This window comes from Trichosurus vulpecula, chromosome 4 (assembly GCF_011100635.1).
Source record: "Trichosurus vulpecula isolate mTriVul1 chromosome 4, mTriVul1.pri, whole genome shotgun sequence".
Taxonomy (NCBI): Eukaryota; Metazoa; Chordata; class Mammalia; order Diprotodontia; family Phalangeridae; genus Trichosurus; species Trichosurus vulpecula.
In genome coordinates, this window is record NC_050576.1 from 68,056,395 (window position 1) to 68,082,592 (window position 26,198).

At 37.7% G+C, this 26,198-nt stretch overlaps 1 protein-coding gene across 2 annotated transcripts in view; it reads left to right on the plus strand.

The window, feature by feature from the left end:
* RABGAP1L (RAB GTPase activating protein 1 like) overlaps positions 1-26,198 on the plus strand; it is a 680,962-nt gene that overhangs the window by 40,438 nt on the left and 614,326 nt on the right. For both annotated transcript variants that reach the window (XM_036756235.1, XM_036756234.1), the window contains exons 2-3: positions 22,855-23,035; positions 25,060-25,249. In XM_036756235.1, coding sequence (XP_036612130.1) covers positions 22,898-23,035; positions 25,060-25,249 — 328 coding nt within the window. In that variant the 5' untranslated portion in view covers positions 22,855-22,897. The remainder of the gene's footprint in view (positions 1-22,854; positions 23,036-25,059; positions 25,250-26,198) is intronic.

A 26,198-nucleotide genomic window follows, 5' to 3' on the forward strand; every position in this document is an offset into this window, starting at 1 on the left:
TTATAGACTTGTAGAACTAGCTATAATTTTTCTTTGTGTGTGACAAATTTATTTTTATGTAGGTGACTAAAAAATATAGATGAGTGGATGAGAATGGCATTTTTGTCTTTGTAGATTAAAAAAATTGTACAAAGGTGAAATTTCTTTCCTATTGTTAGACAAAATTTGGCACATGTAGAGGGCATTGGTACTTGAGTTCAGCTAAGAGTGAATTTAGTGGTAGGCATTTTGACCCCTTTTTGAGATCCATTCCCCTTTTTGTTGAAAGCTTCAGCAGACTATGGCAAATATATAACATTTTGAAAATAACTAAATTGGTAGATTAAAAGGAATTGGAAATAAGTCAATTACATTTTGGAAGAGCTATTGTCTTTTTCCTTGCTTTGAAAAATTTTACTTCCTAAGTCCTTAAATATGTTAAGGTAGAAGAAATATTTGTTATGAGAACTAAATTAAAGAGGTTGTAAATAAGGAGTTCTCTTCTATATAATTTAGAAGCCAGTTTTATTTATGACCTTGTCAGTTAAGCATAATGCTGAGTTTATTGCACACCAGTCTTGTCCATGCCTTCTCCCAGCCAAACTGGATTATTCCCTACTCATGAATTGAGTATATCACAGTCTACATGCAGAAGAAATAAAACTCAGAGGAACTGTTGCTTTTAGGATCTACCTCAAATCTGGAATCGCATTCCTGAAGAGACCTCCAGAGGTCTTCTGGCCTATACAGTGGAAAAAATGGTTTTACTCTTGGATTCGTTATGTGACCAGGTAAAGGATATCATTTACTTATCTTCATGCATTCTCTGTAGTAAAACTGGCTTGCTTGTTCTTTATACCACATTCTTATCTCCTTTAGGTGCTTTTGCACCGTCTACCACTTTTTAAGAATCTACTTTTTTTTGTTACCTCTTGGAATTCCTAGCTTCCTTCAAATCTCACCTCAAGTGCCACGGTTCCAGTTGATCCCTATAACTGCTAGTGTTATTCAGTCATTTTTCAGCCCTGTCAGGTGCTTCATGACCTTATTTGGGATTTCTTGGCAAAGATATTGGAATGGTTTTCCATTTTCTTCTCCAGCTCATTTGACAGATGAGGAAACTGAGGCAAACAGGGTGAAATGACTGCCTAGGGTCACACAGCTAGGAAGTATCTGAGACTGGATTTGAACTTGAAGATGAATCTTCCTGACTTCAGGCCTGGTACTCTGTCCATTGCACCAACTAGCTGCCCAAAGCTTTTCTTAGAGTAAATCAGACCTAAATTGGAAGCTTTTGGAATAGGATTACCTGATACTCTTATCTACTGTGCCACCTAGTTGCCTATCGGTTGCTAATATATTTCCACAAAATACCTTCTACTTACTTTACATATATTTATGTGTGTGAATATCTCCCCTGGTAGAATATAAGCTGGCAGGGACTGTTTCATTTTTTGTCATTTTATTTGCCTGGCACATACTTGGTGTTTAATAAATGTTTAATTGATTAATCAATCAAATCTGGTTATTCTCCCATCCCTGGAACCTCTTTCTACCTCTTGGCTTCCCTGGCTTAATGCAGCGCTCAGTGTTTTGGGCCATTTTTGACATCTGTTCTACTGGAAGCATTTTCTATACCCTCTTAATTCGAGTGCCTTTCTTCTTTTAATTATTTCCTATTTTTCCTGTATTTAGCTTGTTTGTATATATTTGTTTGTGAGCAACTAATCTTTAACAAATTGTGGGCTACTGGAGTGCAGGGACTGATTTTTCCCTTTTTTTGTATCCTCAGGGTTTAGTGCCTGGCACATAGTAAGTGCTTAATGAAGGCTTATTGACTGACCACAGTTAGCTATTTTCTTATCTCCTTTAGGGATTCTAAGTTCTTAGCAGACTTTATTTCCTGGAAGTTCTTGGTGGCTTCTAATCTGAACTTCTCCTGCTTAATTTAAGGTCTTTTATTTTCTTCCTTATGGAGTGGTTTAGGTAATTGAAAGTCTTCTGTTAAGCTTTCAAATACTGGTAGATAGATAACCTCCTTAAGTCTAGTTTTAGTAGTCACAGTTTTAATATGTCTGCTGAGGTCTCATCCCTTTAACAATTAACTCTTTCAGTTTCTCCCCACAATTTTTTCCCACTATTTTTAAAATTTAAAGGTAAGTATGGCACAGTATACTAAATAGGACAATAAATAGGGAGAACTAGTTGGAGTCTATTTTTCTTAGATGTTCAGCTGCTGTTAATGAATTCCAACATGATGTTTGACTTTGTTTTTTAGCTTGTGGGCTACCATGATATACCTCTTTTCTGAATAGTCTCATACCCTTTTTTGCATGTGTTCATCTCCATAGTTTTCATTTTTATCCTGTCTTGGTCTCTTGTTCTCAACCTTTTTTTTAAATAAATTTTTGTTGATATCTTCTGTTTCTTATATCATCATTTTATGCTAGGTATCCCTCTCCTCCCTGTCTTAGAGAACCATCCCGTATAACAAATAGTAGTTTTTAGAGAGGAAGAAAAAATTACAACTGATCAATAAATTGAAAAAGTCCAAAAGCATATGTAAGGTCATAGTTATTTTGACCTTACAAAGTTAGTTTCTCTGTATTTTGTAACCTTCTGGGTATTCAAAAAATTGGTCAATTATTTTAATATTTCTCTATGTATTCCAAGTTAGGCTGATGGACTTGGTCTTTTAAAAATATATTTTATTGATACTTTAAAAATTTATTTTACAGTTATTCTTTTATCCTTCATGACAAAGAAAAACAAATAAGCAAAAACATCCGTTACCATCTGATAATTTGACTTAATAGTATCCTATTGCTCTGTTAGTTTGACTGGTCTTGGATGTCCAAGGTTATCCTCTCTCTTCTTTCTTTAATATAGGAACTGTAATTTTTCATTGGAGCAACATCTCATATTTCGTAATTTCTCAGAATAGCAGCTAATGTTATGTGTTTCCTTAATAGCAAGAAAATTAATGATGTAAGGCCAAGTTGGTTTATATAATAGGGGTAAAGCATGTTGCTGAGCAGCTTGTGGTGACCTAGCAGGCTTTCTGGCTTCTGGTAGCTGGCGGGCTTCTTTGTACATGCACTCAGATCATGGCTCTAGAGCTCGAAGGGACCATAGAGATTATTTATTCCTTCCTTCTTTTAAAAATAAGGAAATTGGAGCCCAGTGAGGAGCAGTGACTTGCTTACCCAGGTGGTAACTATCAGAGGTGAAATCTGAACAGGTCCTCTGACTGTAAATCTGGCACTCTCTTTACTGGATCACATTGAGGTAGTTAAATGGGAGAAGAGAGATTGCCATTCTTTCCAATACAACTCACTTACTCCACCAGTATGCCTTCATGAAAGTAACTGGCTGTCAGGCCAATAGTTCTTGAGTCTGACAGTTATAATATCTGGTGATATTTACTAGGTTTGTTTTTGCAAATCAGGCACTATAGAGTCTCTTTATTTCTTTTTAGTCGAGGTGCCTATAATTCAATCACCTGTCACCTGAAAAGTCCCTTCTTCCATTTCCAATCTTATGATATAGCAGGCATTGGTGTCAGCAAAAGATCCAGTGTTTAGATTTTGCTGATGTCTAGCTGAGTTTCAGGGCACTGGACCAAGTTTAATCAAGATTTCACTTTTTATAGAGCAATATATATTTACCTCTTTATTAACTGGTTCCTTTTTTAGGTAGAGGGGTCCAGTTGAAGTTATATAGCATGAATTGGTAATGGACCCAGTCAATATTGTTTCAGGACTTGAAGTAGCTTTGGCTGTTCTGGGAATAAGAACTGGTAGAAGATAGGGGCTATCTACTGGCCAGGTCAAAAAATTAGGAGGACTAGTGATTCAAAGGTGGAGGACAATAAATTATTTACTATAGATAGTATTATATATTATCAAGGATTGCTTTGTATTATCTTAGGCCAGATAGGTGGTACAGTGGATAGAGCACGGGCCTAGAGTCAGGAAGAGTTCAAATCCAGCCTCAGACACTTACTAGCCATGTGACCCTGGGCAAGTCACTTCACTCTGTTTGCCTCAGTTTCCTTATCTGTAAAATGAGCTGAAGAAGGAAATGGCTAACTACTCCAGTATCTCTGCCAGAAAACCCCCAGATGGGGTCAGGAAGAGTTGGACATGACTGAAATGACTGAACAACAGCAAATATTATGAAGGGGGAGGGAAGGTGGTAATACTTGATATTTTTATACTGCTTTAAATATTTTTCTTATGGCAATGCTATGAGGTAGATAGTTTTGCTTCCAGCCCCATTTTACAGATGAGGAAACTAAGTCATTGAGAACTGAAGTGACTTGCTCAGAGTTACTTAACTATTTACAGCAGAGCTAGGATTTGAACCCAGGTCTTCTGACTCCAAATCCATTCTTGTCTACCAGACCACAGCTACTTAGTACGAAAACCTCTCTCTGCCAACAACTCACATTTTCATAGTGTGTTAAGATTTACAAGCCTCTTTTTTTTTTTTTTGGAAAAGCCCTTTCAGTAGAAGTATCATAACTATTTTATATATGAAGAAACTGATTCTCAGTGAGGTGAACTTACTTTGCTAATGTCACAAAACTAGTGAGCGTTGGAGCTGGGACTTGAACCCATGTACTCTGTTTACATGACTAATGTTTTTCTTATTGAACTACAGTGCCTTTTTTATTGTTGTACTTATTCACAACAGAGAGCATAATGTTGAAATTTCTTTTCAGTATTATATCACTACTGCCTATGTCTTCTAGTAGGCTCTAATGTTTCCTTTATGAATTTGGTTGCTAAGGCATTTTGAATATATATGTTTATTACTGATGGTTCCTTTCAGACTAATACAGTTTCCTTGTTTATCCCTCTTCATTTTTTGAATTGTTATTGCTTTTTTGGATTCATTTGATGCATAGCACATTTTTTCCCATCCCTTCTATTTTATTTTGTATATGTCTTTGTTTTCATATGTTTCTTGTAGGTTTCTGTTTTCTTGTCCAATCTATCATTTTCATTTTATTGGTTTGCTTAATCCATTTACATTTAAAATTATGACAGTTAGGTTTATATTTTCTTCTCTCTGTCCCTGATATTTTTTTTCAAGTTATGATTTTTTTCCTTCCTTTTCTGCTGTAAACATATTACTGTGTTTCTTCAGAAACTTTACCTTAATCCTTTAAAAAGTGGTCCTGTTTCCACTGACTTTTCCCCTCACATTTTGATCCCCTTCTCTCATATGTTAACTCTTTCTTTTTCTGGTTTTGTTTATTAGGTCCATTTTCTCTCTTGTTTTATCTGTCTAATTCTTCCCCACTTTTGTTTCTCTAATTTAGTCAAGTAGATTCCCCCTTCCTCTCCTCCCTTTAACTGGTCTTGTTTATTAGTTTTTAAAAGTTCATTTTTGAACCCCTTCCTGAAAAGGGTTCTTCTTAATCTGTTCATTATCCATCCTCTCTATCTCCTCTAGACTCATATTTTCTGATCTGTGACCCCTATAGTGATCTGGTCTCTCTCTTTTCTCCATATTTCTCTTGTAATCAATACTTCCAAGGTAGTGTTGTGGTTTCATGATGTGTTGTGGTGGAACCATCTCAAAGAATTCAGAGTCAGACCTCCTCTAATCCATGTAAGGGCATTTATTGAGATTGACACCCCGCATGAAGCAGGCTGAGTTCCAAGAGGAACGAGCAACTTCAGAGAAAGGAAAATGGATTTTTATAGGGTAAAGATGCAGTTACATAGCAGAAATTATGAATATTAAAAAGGCAGGAGGGGTTTGTTAAGGGATTAGGTAATAGGGGAGGGGTCCCAGCCACAGTGGAACTGCGCATGCGATTATCCACAGTACATACAGAAAAACCCATTGGGGGTATGTATGTATGATAATGATATTATAATAAGTCTCTCTACATCATAAATTCACTCTAGGTCAATTCTTTACTATTCCTGAGCAGTTGCCTGCTTAGGGAAAGTCCCTTCTATTGTTTTGGGGTCCACATCCTGCTTGGGTATCCTGGTGGTGCTGCTTTCTGATTGTCTGAGTATCGCGGTCTTGTCTGAGATTAGATGGATGTGGTTGTTGTTGAGTGCATGGACACACTTGCTATTTCTGTGGGGAAAAATGAGGAATGCGTCTGGGGGCAGTGGCTAGCTAGAAGCAGTGACTGGGATCCCATCACATGGACATGCCTGATGTTTCTGTGAGAAATGAGTTCATGGACACATCTGTTCAAGTGAGCAGTGAGGCATATATGAATAAGGTAGGATATTGAGTATTGGGGAGAGTGAATGGCTAGTTAGGGGCAGTGGGCCTGTTGTTCAATGTGGCCTATCTTTATGAGGATTCCATCAGTAGCTATTTTAGGCTTTTTCCTCTAGGTACTCTCCACAGGTACTGTGGAGTTTGCCCCTTGGATTCCCCCTTTCCATTGTTCCTTACCCCCAGAAGAATGCCAATTATTGAGGATGTCAGAAAGGACACTTTCCCATGGTAGAGTCCCTCGCCCATCGTGTCCCTGATTTAGCAGTCCACCACTGATCTATACCTTCCCCTGGTTACTTTTTTCCCCCATTTGCCTCAAAATCTCCTTCTTAGGGTCATGTTCTCCCACTCTTAGGTGCCACTAGTTCTAACTTCCTCCCTATGTGGTAGGACTAATAGACTTAAAATGCTGAATCCCCCAGACCACATCCAATTCAAGGTTCCCATCTCCCTTCATAGACCATATCTCTTCACCCATAGGAGCAAATGTCATACCACCAAAACAAAGCCTCCTTGTTTTCCCCTTTTTCTGTCTGTCCCCACCTTCTCCTCATACATTCCCCTGCAGGCTCTTCCCTTTCTGAGATCATAAGAGTCACCTTCCCCTCGTTGCTAGCCTTTGATTTGACCGTGGCATATCACATGATCTCCTCTCCTTTCATGTACTCTCCCATGTTGTAATGTAGTCCCACAAAAACATTGATTTATCTGTAGGCAGGGTGTCACTAGGTTCTTGGCCTTCCTCTTCCTTGTTACCTCCCTTGGACTTCTCTCTTCACTTCTGTCTCCTTATATATGTTTAGAAAGAAGCCTCTTATTGATCTTTCTGTTATCATTCTGTGGCTGTTGCTGTCTTTGGCTGCTGCATTTTATTCACTCTTCCTGCATTTCTGTTGTTTGGGGTTTTTGAAAAGCAAATAATTTCTTCAATTCTTTTCTTTCTAACAGTGTTTCAAACACACCTTTATTATTGATCATTGATTATTTTAAATTAATTATAATTATTAATTATATTTGTTATTATTATTAATAAAACTATTATTTGTTATTGTTTTTCATTAAGCTTGTGTTTGCAATATAGATCATCCTGGGCTGCATCCTGAACTCCGTTGCTTATCAGAACACATTATTTCATTCCCTCTTGTGGATTCTTGTTGGTGTAGTCTTAACGGAATTCTAGTTTCCTTTCCTTTGTTTTTGAAGGTCTTGCTCCTGATGGCTTGTAAAACTTGTTTCTGAATTGAATTGTTAAATATAACCAATAGGTGCCTTGGAGTTTGCTGTGTTGGGTTTTTGTTTTTTCTTTGTGGTGATGATCTCTGCATTCTTTCAGTTGCTGTTTCATTTTCTATATTCAGAAGTCCTGGACAGTTCTCTTCCAGTATTATGGTGTTAAAGTTTTTTTTTTTAAATTCCCTTCTATTGTGTTCTTCTGGGACACCTGTGATCCTTAGTTTGTCTCTGTATATTCTATCTTCAAGATCATTATGTTTTGCTTGCCTAATGCGTATATTTTCTTTTAATGTTATTGTTGGTTTTTTTTTTGCTTCTCTTCTAAATTGTTCTTCATTTCTGTATATTTGCATTTCCAACCCACTGTTCTCTCTTTTGTTTCTTTGATAATGCTTGCCATCACTGATTCTAGTTTTTTATTTTGCCCATTATTTTTGCTGCACAGGCCATAAATTTTTTTCTCACAATTCTCATTTCTCTTTTGAATGATTGAAGAACAGTATATCGTGGCTCCATGTTCTCACTTTCCTCAGGGTCCTCTGTCTCATCAAATGCTGGATCATTTTCCTTTGTTTTGCTGTATTTATTTATAGAGGCCTGAACTCCTTTATTAGATCTGGAGGCCATGTTTCCTTCTGTAGTTAATGTTTTTCCTGTTGATTGATCTGCTTATGTTCAAAGTCTTTGAATTTTATTCTTCCTGAGATCTTTGGTAATTTAAGCCTTTTTTTTTTCTCTCTGATTTTCCTTTATCTGATTTCAAAGTGTATTAACCTCCTTCTATGCTGAGAAATTCACAATTTGCCAGCCTAGGTCTCTTCTCCAAGTGTCTTTTTTGTGGTCAGAACTTTATGATTAGAACATACAGCTGGATGTTGTGCTCAGGCTTAGTAGATAGCCCTCTCCATGCATGATATTCTGTGCTACTGCCTCTGTTCCCCAATTTTCTGGCTTGGCAGACACTTCAGAATGCTGCTTGTGCTACAGGGTTGTCAGCCCAGGCAGTTCAAAGCTTTGCAGCACTGGTGCTACAGGGTTGTGGCCACCAGTAAGCTTTTGCTTCTGAAAGGTTGGTGCCTGATGCTCTGGCTGCTTGTCACTGGCCAAGCAAACTTCCACAACCTAGAACTGAGAGTCTCCACTACACTGGAAAAAGGGTAGGGGCGGGACTACAGCATGGGGTTAGATTTTGTTGTGTATCTTTAGGTCTGGTAGTGTAGCATTTCTCAGTAGTATGGGAAATAGAGTAGGAGTGCTGAATGAGCTTAAGGGGCCAGTGACTGTCAATTTGTTGGTTATTTTTTTAACCTTCTGTTACATCCTGGGTGTTTTAGACTATTGAGGCAACTGAAGTTGCTTTATCTTTGGCATATAATTTCTGCTTTGGAGAAGCTTGAGAGGTTGTGGGGATCAAAAAAAAGTCATAGTCCTCCATCTTGTTCCTCATGTGACCTAGCAGTCTATTTTTATTTTGATCATTATCATTTAATGAATTTACTCTGTTATCTGTTTCCCAAATCCCTTGCTTCCTTGTCCTGTTGCAGCTCTTGCCTTACCCAGCTATAACGTTGCATTACTCTCAGCATCTTTCTCCTCTGCTCCTACATGCATGCTGCTGAATGTTGCTAGAGGAATTAATGCAATCCTTTTTATGGTCTATTACAAATTTTTCTTAATCTCATTTGTACCCCACTGACCAGAGGTAATCCATTTACTTTTCCCCAGTTTCCTAAATTCCCTAATTCCCGAATTTTCCTAATTTTTGTTGCATTCTCCACAGCTCCTATTTTAAACTTTCCCTCCTTCCCACCCGTTTTTGGCAGAGAATCTTGCCATATAATATATAACTATCGAAAAAATTATTGAAAAAAATAAAGACAATTTATTTTTCTCCCTTACTGTGCATCTCAAAACCCCCTCATCTTTTTTTTATTCCAATTTTGGATGAAGAGGTGGTCTTTCTCCTTAGAGAGGTCAGCTGCTCTACTTAAACCCTATGATGTGAGATCCTTGAGATATTTTTTCCCATTTTTATCCTCATTACCACAGTGCATGACACATAGAAAAGACTTAATAAATCATTTTTGATTCATTTGTTCATCTCTTGTGGTCTTTTTCAGCTGGTTGCCCCTGCAATTATCCTCATAGTGTCTCTAATCTTCAATTGCTTCTTGTATGTTGACTCCTTCCTTTCTGCCTACAAATGTGCTCATGTCTTTCATCCTTAAAATATGTTCCTATATCCCTCCTGTCTCTTTATTTTATATTTCTTTTCTCTTTCTCAGCTGGACTTCTAGCAAAAGCTACACATACTGCTTCCACTTTTTCTCTTTTCATTCACATTTCAATCCTTTTGTCTGCATTCTAACCTTATCACTCCACTGAAACTGCTTTCTTTTTTTAAATTTTTAAATTAAAAAAATTATTTTTTGAAACTTCTCTTTTTTAAATTGTCTCTAGCAGCTAGAGAATAGTGGAAGAGTAGGGATAATAAAGGTGGCAGTCTGCCTGAGAAGACAGGATGGCACGTGGCCATGTGTGCATTTGGAGGGATTGGCCTTAAGGGCAGGTAGAAAGGCCAGCTCTTCATATAAGACAGTGGTGGGGGTGAAGATAGTGGTGGGAAGCATCTGAGTGATGAGGAGGAAGGGTAAATAGGGAGCTCTTATTAAATGCTATCAATTTTTTTTTGGTGAAATATGAGGCAAAGTTCTCAGGTGAGAGAGTGGCAGTGGGTAGGCAGGGGAGCTATTAGAAATTTAAGGAGGGAAGAAAAGGTTTGGAAAACTTGCTGTGGTGCGTGGAGTAGTGTTTGAATTAGGGAGGTATAAACAGATTGGAATTGCTTTGCTGTTTTGAGGGTCAAGTTGAGTTTATGTCACATGACTTTGTATTGGATCCAGTCAGGGTTTTTTGATTTTCCTCCAGTTTAATTCAATAACACGTGAATAGGCATGAAGGCAGTGGATGGTGGAAGTAGTCTAAGGCTAAGGCTTAGTAAGATTGGTGATAGGATAAGTCCCTTGCAGGGACTCAAGAGAAGCAGACAGTATATAGTTGAACTGATTCATGAAGGGGTCAAGCTGGGGAAGGAAGAAGAGTGTAGCGGTGATGGGAAAGAACTGGGGAAGAACTGAGAGGATCAGGAATTGGAGAAATTGAAAGGTGAAGAACAGGGGGTTTTAGTACTTTTTTTGGTGACTGCTGAAAAAGAAGTAGCTATAATGATCACAGGACTGCTAGGTGGCACAGTAGATAGAGCACTGGGCCTGGAATCGGGAGGATCCAATTTCAGATCTGGCCTTAGACACTTCCTGGCTGTGTGACCCTGGGCAAGTCACTTCACCCTGTTTATCTCAGTTTCCTCATCTGTAAAATGAGCTGGAGAAGGAAATGGCAACCACTCCAGTAACTTTGCCAAGAAAACCTCAAAAGGGGTTGTGAAGAGTCAAACACAACTGAAACGACAACAGTAATCACAGAGATTTTTTTGTTAACCAGGACCTAGAATGTGGTATGGTTAGATAATGGATCATAGATTTAGAGCTAGAAGGACCTTTGAGGTCTTCTAATCCAACTCCCTTGTACAGATGAGGAAACTGAGATCCAAGGAAGATAGGGATAGGTCCTTCACTTTTTATGATGTTGTTTTGTCCTTGTCATATCCAGTGCTTCTTGATTTTCTTCTTGGAAGACATGAGCAAGTGTCTGTGTGGTCTATAAATAATGGAAATGCTTTTAAATTTCAACTCTTTTTCTGTTTAATGAAAGATTTTTTTTTCATAAAAAGTTGTGTTGAATCTTAAAGTTATTTTATTTTTTCAAGTTAGAGTTTATTTCAGGGGTTCTTAACCTGGTGGTCTGGTATTGTTAGATGATCTCTAAGGTCCCTGTTGGCTCTAAAGTTTTATGGCTGTGTCACTGTGGGGTGTGTGTGTGTGTGTGTGTGTGTGTGTGTGTGTGTGTCTTCCTACTTAGATTTTGTATGTTGGGGTACCAGTTACTCTGACAGAGCCCAGGACATCCAACCTGCTGCTCTTTCCATGATATTAAGGAGAGTTAGTCACTTGTTGCTGTGGGGAACAGGGCAAAATATAGGTTAGAACTTGAATTTTTATACAGAACGAAATCTTAGTGCTGATCAAATTTTGTGAAATTAAAAATTTTATGAAATTTTCTTTCTCTGTTGTGGCTTTTCATGTTTATGCACCAGATAAGGGTTTATTAACAAAAGAAGTTGTGACCTGATTAAGATCAGCAGGAGCTTCATTCTCTGCTGTACTTGTGTAGATGCCACTAACACATACTATACATGCTCCTTATTCCACCCCAGAGATAGTCAGGGCAGGTGGGGAAGCACAGGATGGCACTCGAGGCTAAGGGCTCATGCTGGTGCATTTCAGTGGGAGGATGATACAGTGACTGGCCTATAGGAGGCAAAGAGCTGCTGAAAGGACAAAAGGCTGATGGTTGGCAGGATTGAATTGAAACCAAATCATCAGCATTGATTAGTTGGACAGAAAGTAGCTGCAGAACGTTAGTGTCAGCAAGATGAAGCTTGCTTTTGGAAGGTTCTTTTTATTTTAAAAGTTAACATAAATACTTGTTGCCAAGTTTGGGATTCCAGATGGGAAGAAAGGCTGCCAGTCATCCTGAAGAGTATAGTGGTTCTTAAACAGACACTTCAGTAAGACAAATAAGGAATATGCTCATTCCTGGGAAAGCTATAGCAGAATGTTAAACCTACTAATTCCTCAGCAGGACAGAAACTTGAAAGACAAAGGGGAAACCCAGGGAGCTTCTTTGCAGATGAATCCAGAGCCCAGCAAGCAGGTATGGCAACCAAGCAATCTGCCACCTCATTTGTTTGGGAGGGTCTGCAAAAAGCATGGCTTGCCTTGCAGGCTAGTGTTTTTTCAGCGACCTAAAGTGAGTTTTCAGTACAGTATAAGAGTTTCTGCAGTATGAATGTAGTCTCCAATATATGCTCAAAGTGTGAAAGAAGGCAAAAGGGCTGGAGAAACGTATCCCCCAGACTATGAAGAAAAATGAAGTCTTTGAAGGAACTGAAGTGTTTTGAGGAGAAAACAAAAGGGAGAAATCATGGAAATAGGCACAGGGGAATTCTAACCTGGGTTAGAAACATAGCCAGGAGAAGAATGCAATGCTGAGAAGGTTAAGTGCAAAAAAATGTGTTGCAGTGACCAGGTGTAATAGAATTCCAGAAAGAGGGAATGCCATTGTGGACCATGAAGGTCTTGCATGCTGGTGGAAGTTCTTGAGCTAGGTTTTAAAGGATGGGCAAGATTTTGATAACTAGAGGAGTTACGTAATGTAGATAATTAGAATGCTCACATTGGAGCAAAAGCTCAGAAGGTTTAGAGTTAAGTAATAGGCATGAGGCTTTCCTGGGAGTGGGAAGAAACTGGACCAGCCTATGAAGTAGAGGCTTCCTGTGCGCTGTAGAATGATAATATGTGGATTGACATATCCCATAAAGTGAGGCTTGCACACAGTAATGGTTAGAAGAAGAAATGCTTGATCTCTACTAACATAGAGATCCCATAGATCTCTATTAACATAGAGATTCCACTGCAGGGATGCAATTTTACCTCATAGTTATCATTGAGACTTCTTGGAATGAGTGAGGCCAGTGACCGAATCAACATTTTTATTTGATTTGAAATATGGCTGTGAAAGGATATACTGTATTCAAAAGGAGAAACTATGTAAAAGTGGAGTTGAAGTATGAAAGTAATGGAGGAGCCCCTTTGCGCTTTAGAATTGTGGATGCCTTCACTATATGTGAATTCGGAATTAGTTTTGGTGCTTTTCCCAAGATAACTTTGGGTTTTTAGATTTGCTAAGGGTTGGGGAGGTCTTAGTGTAAGGAAGTGAACCTTGTCTCTGGATCTGCAGAACTCCATAGCTCGTGATTTCACTTGACTAACTTTATGCAGTTAAACTTAACAAATATTTTATTAAGCATCTACTACATGTATTAATGCCTTCTGTTTTGGGGTCAGAAGTCTCGATGTATGATAGAATGGAAATTTCCAGACACATTTGATGATACTTTTATTTATGAATATGCTTTGTAAATAGTGCTTAATTGTTGTTGTTCAGCTGTGTCTGACTCTTATTGACCTATGGACTGTACTATCCATGGGATTTTCTTGCAGAGATACTGGAGTGGTTTGCTATTTTCTTCTCCAGTGGAATAAAACAAACAGAGGTCAAGTTACTTGCCCAGGTCGCACAACTAGTAAGTGTCTGAGGCCTGATTTGAACTCAGGTCTTTTTGACTTAAGGCTCAGCAGTCTTCTGAGTCATCTAGCCACCCAGGTGCTTAAATTAGTCTTTGTTAAATTGAAACAAATTGTTAACTTTATAAAATATACTTTTCCTGTTTAAATGGTCTCAGAGAAATAATTTTTAATAGTTTTCTGATGTGGCCTTTGATAGTTACAAACAAAATATGTTATTTTGAAAATAGTAGCTTAGAAATTTATGTTGTAGAAGTTGTTATTGCTACTAGACTATGAAAACTGAGTTACTTTATTTTCAAATATAATTAGAATTGTAAGTACAGTAATCCATAATTTCTGCTTTGAATTCACTTTTGTTCTTGTGATCTAGTGACTCAGCTCATAGGTCAGAATGTCCACTCAGGCAGGGCCCTCTTTTTCTACTTTTGTAAACACTTTGGTATTCATTATATAATCTTGGACAAAGCCCTTCTTGTGAAATCTTGTATACATGCTAGAGTTACAATGTGTTTTAAAGGAAAATTAAATCTGCAGACTCGGATTTGTATTTTGAACTCCTTTGCTTCCTAAAAATCAGTCTCTACGGTAGTAGGCTGTGAAAAAAGGCCCTGCTTCTTTAAATAAAGTTTTTTTTTTCTATTTCATACTTCTCCCCGTCCCGCCCCCCCCAAACATCACATGAAGTCATTTTTCTGGAAAGACTCAAGTAGTTGATACGTATCTTATCTTCTTCCTTCCTAATTGTATCATACTTGAGTAAGGTCTTTTGTCCTGAATGAAGTCTGTTTCATTTCACAGTTTTCTTAACCTTCTAAAATTAAAGTGATAATAAAAGGAGAAAGTGCTTTTGTATTAGTTTATTAGAAGTCTCTCTGATTGTTGTAACATAAAGCCTTTGTGTACAACAATGTAATAAAACAAGCTTCTGACCCTAAATTTCATGTTCTAACCCCCAGATAGAGAAGAATGCCCTCCTCCAGACTTAGGGCCATCAGCATTATAGATCTGCAGTTGGAAGAGACCTTCACCTAGTCTAGTTTCCTCATTTTGTAGATGAGGAAACAGAGGCTCAGAGATGTCATATGACTTGCCTAAGGTCAAATAGGTGGTGGAGCTGGAACACAGTTTGATTCAAATATCTATTGAGCACCTACTACATGTTAGCTGCTGCCCTCAAAGAGTTTATATTCTAATTATCAGGATCCAAATGACATATAACAATGTAAAGCAGACTTAATCACAGTAGGCTTTGGGAGTTGATAGGAGAAAGAAGTACATGAGATTGTGAAGATCAAGGAAGACTAGCAAAGAGCTGTACCTAAACAGAGCCTTGATGGATGGGCAGGATTGTGATGAGCAGAGATGAGTTGGAATATAGAGGAACCCATTCATGATAGGCACAGCAAGCAACATGAACCAAAATAGTCAATTCAGTTGTTTTTCAGTCGTGTCCTACTTTTCCTGACCCCATTTGGGGTTATCTTGGCTTGCCATTTATTTCTCCAGATCATTTTACAGATGAGGAAACTGAGGCAAACAGGGATAAGTGACTTGCCCAGGGTTACAGAGTTAGTAAGTGTCTGAGGCTGAATTTGAACTCAGGCCTTCCTGACTATACAGTCCTGGCATTCTACCTAGCTGTATGTGTATAAAAATGACAGTGCTGGATATCTGTTGCATGTTAAAAATAATGTAATCCAAAAAACTTTTTTTGATAGGATATATTGTATTATAACTAGGGGTGTAGAATGGATAAGCCTTGTATGAAACAGGAAGGGTTTGTGGAAAAATTATCTCAAATCGTTTTTGGTTTTTCTGTGCTGAGCTTTCCCCTTATATGTTATTAGAATCATTCAGCAGAAGGAATGATAATTAAATAATATTTATGAAGAGATGGGTTAGATTGTTATGTTCTGTAATTCATTTTATAATCCATTGCTTTCTAAGACCACTTGACTGGATGGTACACTTCTTTTTTGAAAGGTAGCATGGAGTAGTGGTTTCCCAGGCAACAAATGACTATAAATACAGAATTTAAAAATTGTTTTTAATCGTAATTCAGCATAATTGCTGAACGATCATTTTAATCAAGTGAAAAATATAAAAACCTGGACCACCAAAGCTATAAACTTTCCCCTTCAGAAATAATCAAAATTTGCTCCCATCTACTTAGGGACTTGATAAAAGAATGTTGTATAAAGCAATTGAAGCAGGTTTTAGTGGGCATTTCAACTCCAAATACAAAACACATCCTGAATCATTTACTCCTATAAGCATAGAGTGAATAAAATTTACCCTAGTTCCTACAGAAGAATGCAAAAGAAAAAAAAAAGGACATTAGAATGACTCACTAGGAAACCAGTATATACTATTAATATATGGCTTATGCTAAAAATATCTGAGAGTTTAACAGCAGCATGCTAACAGTAGTATCTCCCTCAATATATAAGTACCAGTGAGGTACTACATTTAAAGCATTAAATAACTACATACATATTGTACTGGATCAGCGAACATTTTCTTGCATTTCTTAACGCTTACCAAATGAGTCTTCAGCAAACATCCACTGTGGGTCCAAGATATTTGCATTGAGTCTCACAAATACTCTTTCTTGATCTTTGGTCCCAGAATTCATGGAGATGGGGGGGGGGTGGTGATGGGAGGAAGGGAACAAGCATTCATCAAGCACATACTGTGTTCCAAGAACTGTGCTAAGGGCTTTACAAATATTATCTCATTTAATCCTCACATCAGCCCTGGGAGCTGGGTGCTTATTATCCCTATTTTACATTTGAGGAAACTGAGGTTAAGTAACATGCTCCAAGTCATATAGCCAGTAGGTAAGTGTCTGAGGTCAAATTTGAACTCAGGTCCTTGTGACTCTAGGCTCAGTGCTCTATGCACTATGGCACCACCTAGCTAGCTCATAGAGGAGTTTGGTTGCTTTGTGCATGGCTCTTAGCCAGGTGACTTACTATTTTTTTTGTCGTTAGAATTAAGAGTCTTTACTGGCAGTGAAGTTCTGGGGAGGGGGGGTGGCATTCTGAGGCCTTGCCTCATGCTACTGGAGTAGCATACCAGTGGCCCGGTGTGTTGCCTACTGCAGGAGTAAAGGCCTTGGTTAGTATTTGAATAGCTGAAATTTGAACAATTTCAATTTCATAATGACTGTCTCCATCCAGAAGCAGGTATCTTGGTTTTATAAAGAAGGCAGCTCCATTCATGGGCGCTTTGAATTGTTTGTCATAAAACTACTTTTCTGTGTTGAGATGCAGACACACGTTTTATATTGTCTTATGTAGTGTGCAAAGACACATCCAGGACAGCGGGTCTTTGTTGCTGCAACATTTATCACAGACACACATTCTACAGTGCTAACAATGGTGCTTTCCGGTTATAAAATCAAATTTGGTGTCATACTGCATACATCTTAGACACTTCTTGTGCAGGACTCAGTGTGGCTTGTTGAGACCAAAGGAGCCGTTCAAGGTTGGATGCACTGGAGCCATGTAACAGTACACTGGGCTGTTGCACTAGATGGTTCTTCCTTCTGTGGCCACACAGAGCAGCTCTAATTCCTCTTTCTCACGACATCCTTAAAAATACTTGAAGATAGGTATGATATCTTCCTCCTACCTCCCTGTGTTGTCTCTGCCCCGAGTCCTTCACCCAGTTCTTGTATGACATGGTCCCAGGGCTCTTCACTGTGGTGCTCGCCCTCTTCGGGACCTGTTCCACTTTATCAGTATCCTCATTAAGTGATGGTAGACTGAAGTGCCCCAGGTGAGCTCTGATGTGCCATAGAATAGTGAGATTGTTGTTTCTTTCTTCTCAGAAGCTTCGCTCCTCTTGACATAGGCCAAGATTGCATTAAAGAGAGTGAGGAGTTGAGGATGACACCTTGACTGCAAGCTTGGGGGACTGGGAGGATAGTGGTTCAGTTCAGCTGTCTTTCAGTCATGTCCAACTCTTCTTGACCCCATTTGGGGTTTTCCTGGCAAAGATATTGGACTGGTTTGTCATTTCCTTCTCCACCTCATTTTACAGGTGAGGGACTGAAGCAGGGTTAAGTGACTTGTCTAGGGTCACCCGTGTCTGAGGCCATTTTTGATTTCAGGAAAATGAGTCTTCCTGTCTTCAGGCCTGGTACTCTGGCCACTGGGCCTTCTAGCAGACCAAATAACGATGTAGCATGTTTAGAGAGAATGAGGCAGGGAGAATGAGGCAGTGGGAAAAGTGGGAGGGAAGGAAATTATTCGAGAGAGGAATTTCATGAATTAGAATATTGATGGTACAATTGGGGAATGGCTGAACAAGCTGTGGTATATGAAGGTGATGGAATACTATTGTGCCATAAGAAATGGGGATGATGCAGACTTCATAACAACCTGGAAAAACCTACATGACATAATGCTGAGTGAGCGGAGTAGAGCCAGGAGAACGTTGTGCACAGCCACAGATATGTGGATTCCGTGAGGACCAACCCTGACATACTGCGCTTCTCTCAGCAACCTAAAGGGGCAAGGACAAATCCAGGGGACTCACGATGGAGAATGCTATCTTCATTCAGAGAAAGAACTGCGAAGTTTGAATACAGACGGAGGCACACTACATGCTCGCCTTTTCTGCTTCTCTTTTGTTTTTGGTTTTGGGTTTTTTTTTTTGTTGTTTTTTTTTTTTTTTGGTTCTGTTTCTTCTTTCTTATGATTCATTCCATTGGTCAAAATTCTTCTCCACGACTTGAATAGAGCATAAATTAATTCAATGCGAAGTTATACATGACAGTTATATGAGACTTCATGCCGTCTTGGGGAGGGAGGGGGGAGGGAGGGGAGAAAAACTGGAACTCAAAACTATGTAGAACCGTGTGTGGTAAACTAAAAATAAATAAAGAAAAAAAAAAAAAAAAAAAAGAATATTGATGGTAGTGGAGTTCAGGGTTAGGACAGAGTTAAAGTTGTGACCATTCCTGTGAATAGCTGAAGTAGAATGAAGATGCATGTCATGGGAGTTGAGGAGGTTGATGAATTAGGAGGTTGGCATTATGAACATTGAAGTTATCAGGGATGATGGCAGGGTTGGAAGGAAGCAGGAGGGGAAAAACATTCATCAAATGCTTATTTTGTGCCAGGTACTGTACAAAGGCTTTACAAATATTTTTTCATTTGATCCTTACAACAACTCTGTGAGGTAGGTGCTATTATTATCATCCACATTTTACAGCAGACAGAGGGCCTATGGTTACGTAGTTAGGAGGTATCTGAGGCTGGATTTTAATTCAGATCTTCCTGACTTAAGTTCCAGTGCTCTACCCACCGTGACACCTACTTGCCTGGAAAGAAAAACTCCAAGCCAGGTGCTGAAGTCATTCTGGGAGGGCAAGAGAGTAGTAGTCTGGCTAGCAGATAAATAATGGGATAATGGTAGCCATGTCCTCACTTTGGTTAATGGATTATCTACATATTTGGTCCTACTCCTGAATGTCTTCTTTTCAAATGTAGCTGTGCCAGTATGTGTTCAGGCTTCTCCCTCCTATAAAGTTTCCATTCAGCTGAAAGTTTATGAGGAAAGTAGCATGGCAAGCCCAGACCTGAGCTTGCCAATATGGTCAAGCTGGTATTTCCATACCTCAGAGATAAATTTCTCTAAATCAGAACCCATAATATATAGCACATCCTTTCTTTTGAATGAGAAGAAATACTAAGAGACTTTGGCAAATGGGGGTTAATATTCCCCCTTTTAAAGACTGAAACTGTCTCAAAGCCAAATGCTGTTTTATTTTTCTGGCTAGAATTTTTCCCTCAGAAATACTAAGGCAAAGGTATTTGTTTTTCTCGGTGTTCTGAAACTGTTGCTAGTTTTCTCTTTGTTATCCATAGTAGTGCTTTTTTCCATTTTTGTAATGGTTCAGCTGTAGTCATTTCTAGACTTCCTCCTAACTGGGCTGTTACTGTATCCAAACTTTGACTCACACTTAGGTTTTTAGGTTACTATTTAGGTTACTATTTTGGTTCAAGAGCTACTTGGAAAATGAATGGATATGAATCCACCACGTAAACTGAAAGCAAGAAGGCTGATGTCATTTTGTTTGACTCAGAAGGGAGCTTCACATTTTATACTCTGATTTTATGTGTTTGAATATGTTTAGTTATGTTGTAAGAATATCATCCTACCTTCTAATATGTAGAATTGCAATTTTAGCCATTCTAATGAAATTCTAATTTAGTTTATCATTGAGTATTTCAAATATTTGCTCATTTTACAAAATTGGTTGGAACTTAATGCTCCAACTCTCAAGGGTTTGTGTAGGTCTGATTCATTTGTAGTTAAAATCATTTATATAGTGTCCTGTAGATGTAGGGCACTGTACTTGCCACTGGGGGAAAAGTATAAACAGGAGAAATACAGATTAACCTGTTCATGTAGTACAATCTTATGGTTATTAATTTAATCAAGACTTGTAGTGCTTTGATATGCATTTCTCACATCTTAATAATGCATTGAAATGGAGTCTCCTCCCCATAGACACAGACAACAATGAACGTTAAAGAACCCTATGAATTTTTATTTAGAGTTATCAGTCTTTATCACTTTACTGGTCTTTAGGTCAACAAATAAGAATAGGGCTATCACACTTAAAGGAAAATTAATAGTGTTAGCACAGCGCTGAGCTTTTGGTAGGCTCAGTAAATAATGATCACATTGAATTGAGTGAATGGAAATCAGGCCCTATTTTGATTCTTCTGAATTAACTGGGTTTGAAAAACTTGTTATAGTGCCATAGCTTTTTAGAGGTAGAAAGGGACCTTAGCAGGTTTTCCAGTTTAGATGCCTGAACCTTTGGAGGAATAGCTAGATAGATTGATAGACAAAGATATACTTTACCTTTTTTGAATTTTTATAAACTATAGATTAATAATCCAGTTGACTTCTTAAAAAAATTACATGGGTGAATTAAATTTACATAAACATACATATTAGTTTAGCAATTCAATCAAAAGTAGATTGTTGAGATATTTGGCTTTTTAATTATGATTTTTATTTTTTGAAAATATTCTCTTAGTTGATTTTCATTTCTAGCCCTTGTATGTCCTTGTGAAAGCCCTATTCAAATGTCTTGACATATCACGAAAGTGATGGCCGGGGTCTCAATCCTAGCACAGTGTCTAGCACATAATACGTGCTTAAATTGATGACTGTGGAACGAAAGCTATTGCCAACAAAGCAAAGGCTCTGGTATGTTATGCAAAGATTGTCTGCCATAAGCATGATAAATAAAATCATAGGTCTTTTGAAATATATTGCCTTGTACCTCTTCAACTGCTATAGAATTTTACTTTGACCATTGGTCACTGTCTCCTATCCTGCTCAACCATAAGCACTTCTCTCTTCTATGTACCTTCTGACTCCATACTTGTAAGCTCCCTCTTTTCTTCTTCATGATCCTCTCTTCCTTCCCTCCTTCGCTTCTTCCCTTCCTTCTTTGCTTTCCTACCTCCCTATACACAATGGTTTAGAAACTTTGTTAAAGAACAAAACTAGATTGGTCTAGCATTACAAGATCTTGCTTATGTCATTCTGGCAATTGCTTCCTTTTGTAGATAATCACTAATCATTCCTCTAATAATACATTCTAGAATTTTACCAAGAATTTTTCAGATTTATGGTCTGTAATTTGCAAACTCCATGCTTTTGCCTTCTTTGAAAATTGGGACAGCTCTTGTCCTTCGCTAGTCCTGAAGCACCTCATGTAGTTTCTGTTACTTTTTACAGATACTGACAATGGCTAAGCAGTCATGTCTGCCAGTTAAGTTTGAGTACTCAAGTGCCCAGGATATAGATTCATCAAGAACAGCTGGGTGCTACCTTAGTATACCAGTTAGACTATCAACAAGTATTTATTAAGTGTTTACTATGTGCCAGGCACTGTGTTAAGTGCTGGGCGTATGAAGAAAAGCAAAACATAACCGCTTCCATCAAGGAGCATTACATTGTAATGAAGAAAACATGTAAATAACTAGGTAAATAGAAGATAAGATACAGAACCGTTGAATGTAATCTGAAAGGGAAGGTCATTAACAGTTGGAGGAACCAGAAGAAGCTTCCTGTAGAAGGTGGGTTTTGAGTTGATTCTTCATGGAAGAAGCCAGGAAAACTAAGAGGCAGAGGTGATGGGGCAGAGCATGGCAGGCATGGTGGACATTCAACGTAAAGAGAGGGAGACAGGAGGTAGAGTATTATGTTCAAGAAACTATAGGTAGGCCAATATATCTGCATGATAGAGTGCTCTTGTGGGGGTGGGATGGGGAAGGAAGGGAAGGAGGTACAGTGATATACAAATAAGGTACACAAAAAAGTATAGAGGAAATGATGATTATATTCTATCCTTGTCTTCTTCCCCTGCCTCCAGCAAAAGGATGTCAGGCTTACTAGACTGTGCGGTTTGAGCTTCTTCCCTGACAAATACTGTACATTTTGCACATCCAAATGCACAATTACTGAAACTTGGTTTCCTATATGATTATCATTTGAGAGCTTTTTGTTTGTTTATATAATTAGTGTAGTATCTGGGAAAGACACAAGGCTTAAGGTGGTTGTAATTTTAACTTAAGTAAAAAAAAAACAACAAACTTCATTGACCTAGAAAAATCACTTTGTGGCCCAAGAAACACTTGTGCTAGAGGAGGAATGTTATCTGAAACATCTAGATTCAGTTAATAAAATTCTTTCAGGGATTTTTTTTTCTTGATTCTGATCTTTCTCCCTCCCCGCCACTTATTCCCTTTTACCTGTTATTAAAAGGGAAGACCAATATTTCTACTGGAAGTTTAGTGAGATTGAAATATTTGTACAGTCTGTTTAATTTGCATTTGGGTGGGGTTTGTGTTGTTTTTCAGGAAACAATATGATTCTGACAGTCTGGAGACTCAGGGTGAAAAGGATACATTTCCTTTGTACATAGCTCAATTTGAACAGGCAGTCTGGGTTGCCTCAAGTTAATTATCTAGCCAGCAGGATTCCTGTTTATATAAAAGGTTTTTTGCTTTAATGACTAAGGGTTATTTAAAACACTTTTTAAATGTTTTAACTGGCAGTTTTTTTTTTCTCTTTGTAGTTTTGGCTAGGTGAATGTGGCAAGAGAATTCTGCAGTCCTGAAATGGAGGTTAGAGCTTCCTTACAGAAGATTAGTGGGTCATCTGATTCTGTGACCACACTGAACAGTGAAGAATTTGTTTTGGTACCTCAGCAAGCAGATGATTCCTCTACAAAAGATGATGAAAAGCCTCAACTAAAGGTATATTTTCTTTCCCTTAAATGGCTTACATTGATTTATTTTATGTTTTTAACATCTGAATGGGTTCTAAGTAAATACATGGAATCAAATTTTCCTTCCTTAACTGTTGATGTGTTCAGAAGACTCCAGTTAACATTTATTTACCCCAAAGCCGATTTTTTTTTACCAGGTTATCTTTTTTGCCTTTTGGATTTTGAACTGCTAAATAACAGCTGCAGATGGTGAGATGCATGGGGAAAGAGTTGAAACTTTTACTTAGTTGACTCCAAAGGGGGTTATTGGATTTCCCATGTTTCTGTTCATTTATGCTGTCAGTCTCTGTTCATAGTTCACAAATACTGAGCAAGTAATCAAGTAGAGTGTGTGTTTTACTTTTGGTTTAGTGGGAATTTGCTTTCTTTTTGGTTTTTATATTGTATCTCAGGCGAACCTTTTGGTATGTTGGTCCTGTTACAGTTGCTGTGATTTGTATGTGCATATTTGGTAGTATTTTTAGCATCTGAGAGTATTCGTATGGAGATTATTCTGTTTCTTGTGCGTTTTCAGTGGCAAAAAGTAACACAGTAGTAACAATTCAAGTGTTTAGATACATGAGAGCAATGTAATAATTCGACCACATTTCGCTTAGTAAATGCTTGTTGACTGACTGATGTCTAGAAATTGAGATTAAAAAGTGATTTGAGTGCCTTGAATGTGTTGAAAAATGTTGTAGGAGTAAAAAGTTTCAGTGGTACTTTTTAAATTCATTCTTGAGTTATGTTCCTTTGATTCAGATGATAGAGTTGTGAAAGCTTTAGGAGCAAGTCAGGCAGACATTTGGAATGAAAATAGAACCTTTGAATGGAAAGCAGGTGAAAGTTATTAAATATTGATTTTTTTTACCTTCAAAGGAATAATACTTTATTAATTTAATGAAAATATAATGATTTAATATTTTGGTAGTGATTTTGATGCATCTTCTACTAATTTTAATTGTACAGGCACATACTCTGCCTTGTGTCATTATTTCTCTGAAAGCGTGTCTGGATGAAACATAGTGATGGGAGTGAGGTAGAACAAGGCTATATTGGCCAAATGATATCAGAAGGATATTTTCATAAAGGAATTTGGTTATTCCATATTGTCAGTATTATCAGAAGGTAGTGAGGTATAATGGACTGGCCTTGTCCTACCTATTCCATATACTATCTATGTTAACATGGGTAATTAATTTAGCCTCTCAGTGCCTCAGGCAACTCTCTGAGGCTGGAAATTACAGGCAATTTACCTCTCTGTCTTGGAGGATCTGTCAGTTGGTAGAGGGAGTTCCTACATTGGAATCAAAGGTCTAAAATAACAACAAAAAGTTGTTCCTGAAAAACAAGGTTGGTTAGTTTATTTGTAAGGTATGCCTTTGCTGAGTACATGTTGTACATATTATAATCTTAACTGCATAATTAGATGCTGTTTTTTATAACTTATATATAGGGTTTAAAATTACCTCAGTCAAGTCATTTAAGAAATCAATAGAACATCAAGAGCTTTCCTTATTAAGTTAAACCATCGTTAGTATGAGATAAGATTTTCATGAAGAGTAAGTTTTGAAGATAGTCACAAATGACAGTATTTACTTGAACTTCATTGCATTTTTTTCTTTCTCTGTTTCATACAAAAATTATGGGATAGTTTTGTTCTTTAAACTGTATATATTCAGTTTTTGTAAATGGAATCACTTTAAATACAGTAGGAAGAGGAAATTGTATCCCTATAATTTCATGGCAAAACCACAAGAGAATCAGCATCCTCTCATTTATCTTTTTTTAAAAAAATGTTTGAGGTGAGATTTATGTCAAATTAGGTATAGTTTGTATGCTCTTTGTGATATATGATTGCTTAATTTATTTGTGTTGAGCTACAGCATGTTTTGATTTGTTTCTTGCATGTAGAAAGCATTAATCAACAAACATATTGAATTTTATATTTATATAATATAACTCTAAGTCTGTAGGCAAGTTCAAATTTTGTTGCTTTTTTTTAACTTATAGATAGTCTCCAATGGAGATGAACAGTTGGAGAAGGCAATGGAAGAGATTCTGAGGGATTCTGAAAAAGGTCAAAATCATCTTCTTGATTGTGAAAGCTCGACTGAAATTTCTGATCATTCGTTTACTGATGTTTCAGCCAACCAAGCAAACAGGCCTTCTCTCCAGTTAGTGTTGGATCCTTCTAATACAGGTACTTTACTGCTAGTGCATAAGAACAGGTGTGTAAACTTCAGAAAAACATAAGTTGGGAACAGACTGTGAATTTAATGTTTGTATTCCCCAAGTACCCTACTTAGGGGAGACAGCTTCCATTTTGGTTCTTCTCTTCTCCCTGAAACCAGCCCTGTTCCTGGATAGCTTGTGAGATCAGCAGCTGGTCTAAGATGTAGGTGCTGATCCCTGCTTTTTTCTGTTGTCCTTTTACTACAAATTGGGCTAATTTTACATATTAGAATTAGATCTTGTTGAAGAGGACTTAGTCTTTTTTTCCCCTAAGGGTTAACATGTATTAATGTAAAGTAATATGAAAAATATGCCCTAAGGTTTCATGAAAAATATTTGTTGGCCCTATCTAAGACAGCACTTAAATTTTTTAGGACTTCATTGTACAATACTTGCAGTACAGTACAGTACAGTACAATGGCTTACATTGGCAGCTAGGAATTTTGGTGAATAGATTGTTGGGCCTGGAGCCAAGGAGAGCTGAGTTCAAATTTGACCATAGATACTTACTAGTTATATGACCCTGGGCAAGTCACTTTGCCTATTTTGGCCTCAGTTTCCTCAGCTGTAAAATGGGAATAATAATAGCACCAGTCTCTCTGGGTCATCATGAAGCTGGAATGATATAATATTTGTAAAACACTTATTACAGTGCTTGGCAGGTAGTAGGCAGTGGATAAATGATTAATCCATTCTTCCCTTCTTTAGCTGTCCAAAGAATAGGAACACTTTTATATATTTTAGGTTTTATTGAAAATTATCATGCTGTGATGTTGTAAATATGTAATTTGTATTATTTGATTCACTGGGAATAGTATTAGAAGATATTTTGGAGAATTGTGCTTTACATTTTGTGATAGTTAAAAATCCTCTTTTGAGTGATTAATTTTTCATTCATTCCCAACTAATTCAATCAG